Source organism: Benincasa hispida, chromosome 9 (assembly GCF_009727055.1).
Source record: "Benincasa hispida cultivar B227 chromosome 9, ASM972705v1, whole genome shotgun sequence".
In the NCBI taxonomy this organism is placed as follows: Eukaryota; Viridiplantae; Streptophyta; class Magnoliopsida; order Cucurbitales; family Cucurbitaceae; genus Benincasa; species Benincasa hispida.
Window position 1 is genome coordinate 16631586 of NC_052357.1, and position 3441 is coordinate 16635026.

Here is a 3441-nt window from a genome sequence, read left to right on the forward strand (position 1 = left end):
TTTGTTTTTTCCTCTAGTCAAATAATTAATAATTAACCTCCATATTGTTTAAATATATGATGAGAGAACAGATCAAACTTTAGAAAACTTCATACATTGACAGCTTTCAACACACACGGTTTCGTTTTACTTGAGAAATAATTAAACCCTCTGGCTCTATAAATACCATAACCATAATCATCTCTTCATATTAATCCAAAAACTCAAAAAAAAGGAATAAAAAGTTCTTTAGTTCCTCATTTTTCAATCCTTCAAAGCATTATTATTTCTTACAAAAGTGTTCAAATTTATAATTTTAATGGCATCTTGTTCTCAAAAGTTGAAACTTTTCTCAAAGCTCTGCTGTTGCATCATCATCTTCTTCCTCTTTCACTCCACTTTGGCTTCTACAACCCTAAAAATGGGGTTCTATGAATCATCTTGTCCTGATGCTGAGGCCATCATCAAGAATGCTGTAAACCAAGCCATCTCCCAAAACCCCGGCATCGCTGCGGGTCTCATTAGAATGCACTTCCATGACTGTTTTGTTAGAGTAAGTTTCCATCTTTCCTCTGCTTTTATTCTGTTTATCTTTTAAAGCCATTTTAATACAATTCATGGAACTTCAAGTTAATATCATTTAATTAATATTATATAATTTAACGTACTTCAAAGAGAAATTTCATACTTCAACCCCTTTAATACTACATTTCCTCTCTCATTAGTATTAAATTAACATTTAATTTTTTAATGTGATTTTAGGGTTGTGATGGCTCCGTGTTGCTAAAGTCCACACCCAACAACCTAGCAGAGAGAGAACATAGAGCAAACTCCCCAAGCTTACGAGGTTTCGAGGTTATCGACGAAGCCAAGGCCAAAATTGAGGCTATTTGTCCCAATACCGTGTCTTGCGCCGACATTCTTGCTTTCGCTGCCCGTGACAGTGCATATAGAGTTGGAGGTATCAACTATGTAGTACCAGCCGGTCGTCGTGATGGTCGCATATCAATAAAGGAAGAAGCTGGAAGTCTTCCTGGTCCCTCTTTCAACGCCGAGGAGCTGATCGAGAGCTTCGCCAAGCGAGGGTTGTCGTCAGCAGAGATGGTGACACTTTCTGGTGCGCACTCCATTGGAATAGCTCATTGCCCTACCTTTTCCAAGAGGCTTTATAACTTCAACACAACTCATCCACAAGACCCTTCCATGGACCCTTCATATGCTGCGTACTTGAAAACCAAATGCCCACCACCGGGTGGCAATAATGGCGGTGGAAGCGAACAACCGACGGTGGCGCTCGAGTTCTTCTCCCCGAATCGTTTGGATAATTGGTATTATATTGAGTTGAAGAACCACCGTGGACTGCTGAGCTCCGACCAAACATTGTTGAGTAGCTCTTCCACTTCAAAAATGGTGTTGAATAATGCTAAGTATGGCCATCAATGGGCTGCTAAATTTGGAAAGGCAATGGTTAAAATGGGCTCCATTGATGTTCTGACAGGTTCACAGGGTGAGATTAGACGCCATTGCAGCTTTGTTAATTGAGATTTGGGAGATGATTTAGTTTTAATCATCTGATATATTAATCTGCAGCAAAATAACACCTTTTGCTGTTTCTTCAAAAAGAAAGGGTCCAATTGTTTTGTTCAAATTCATTTATTTGTTTATTATTATAATTATTATAATAATTATTATTATTATTTTATGTTGAAGTAGCTCTGAAAGTGTATATTTCTCGGTTTATTATGTATTAAATTGTAATTCCTTTAGTTGATGCTTTTTTATGAAATTATTTTTATAAAAGGTAATACTTGGTAACATGTCATGATAAAAATCACTTTTATGCCTCCCTTTATTCACTCACGTTAGAAAAGAATTAAAATATTTTAAAAAATAATTAAGAAGAATTTTCCACATAATATGATTGGAAAATTTAATGGAATACATAAAAATAGGTGGTGTTTGGATACACACCTAATTTTTCTTAATAATGAAAATAATAATGATAATTTTTTTTAATAATAATAGTAATTTAAGGTATTATTATTATTTTTAGTACATCAATTATTGGGACGAGGGATCAGACCTTTAATTTCTATAGAAGATAGATCATGATAATAATTGTGGAACTAAATTCACTTTGACTTAAAATTTCACACTTTTGAGTTAAGATATTACTAATTTGTTTGTCCTTTCTCATTGGATAGGACTAAAAATTATGTGGTAAACCAACATGAAATTAACTGATGACACTGGCCACCACTATGTGACTTAGCTAACAAATTTTTACCGTGTATATATAAACGAGAAAGTACCTCAATTTTATATTTAACGATTATTAGGAGGCCTGCAAATTTTTCAATCCATATTCAATGTTAATGCTTATTATGTGATAGCCATATACATTCTATAAAATTGTTATATAAACAATATCACCAAAAATTAGAAACTATATAATCATTGTATATCAGAGAGAATAATAATTTATCATTCTAGTATCTGACTTTTATGAGTAATTATCTTCCAGTATAGAGTATATTATCTTTCTTATATCCAACAAACTATATTTTATGGAAATAAACCGAACCTCGACAAATTAATAAAAAGGAGTAAGGTTTTACGAAAGAAAAGTGCATACAAATTTTGGTTCAATAATGCAATTTGAAGAAGAGGTATATCTATAGATTACTCGTGACCATCTAAATAGTCACGTCTCTTCTTCATGTTGGTTAGTTACGAAAAGACATGTTCATTCATGAAATAATGCAACTCTACATGAATGATCACATACCATTTATTCCAACATAAATTGTTATGGAAGGATATAATCACAAATGCTCAATTATGGAGCACAAAATCAAAAATATTTTGTAATTATGATGCCTTTATAATTGCTTTAAATTGGAAGACTTTTCTATAGCCTCTTCATTAGTTGTATTTTCACCTTTTGAGCTATTCTCTAGCTCTTATGAACCTTCTTGTATATTCCTATATTAGTAATGCATCACTCTGGATCTTGAGATATGATGAGGATACTACTAATGTGTTAACCTAATTGAGATATTCTAGTACATACATCTACTAATTCCTTCTTCCTCGTACCTTTTTTTTTTTTTTTAAATAATATACATTATCCATGAAATCTTCATTCTAACACGTGTATGATGACATTAATCTAACACTATTAGAACCTTAAGTAGAATGTATCATATTACATTGTAATATAGTATTCATTTTTATAGTTTTCTTTTAGGGGTTGTTTGGAGTGCTGAGTTGAGATATGATGTCTGGAATTCATATGTCTAGGGAGTTCATGTGTCTGTGGGGCTCATAAACCTGTGTTTGGGGTGTTGAGTTGTTTTATCTGAGTTCATATATCTATGTTTGGGGTGTTGAGTTGAGTTCATATGTCAAGAGCATCTAATGCAGTTTATATATATATATATATCAATAATATGTTTTTAT

At 32.7% G+C, this 3441-nt stretch overlaps 1 protein-coding gene across 1 annotated transcript; it reads left to right on the top strand.

The window, feature by feature from the left end:
- The first annotated feature begins 295 nt into the window (after positions 1–295).
- Positions 296–1521, top strand: LOC120087269 (peroxidase 5-like). Its single transcript, XM_039044212.1, has 2 exons — positions 296–532; positions 742–1521. The coding sequence occupies exons 1-2, from the start codon at positions 299–301 to the stop codon at positions 1519–1521; spliced, it is 1014 nt and encodes a 337-aa protein (XP_038900140.1). The 5' UTR covers positions 296–298.
- The last annotated feature ends 1920 nt before the right edge of the window (positions 1522–3441 follow it).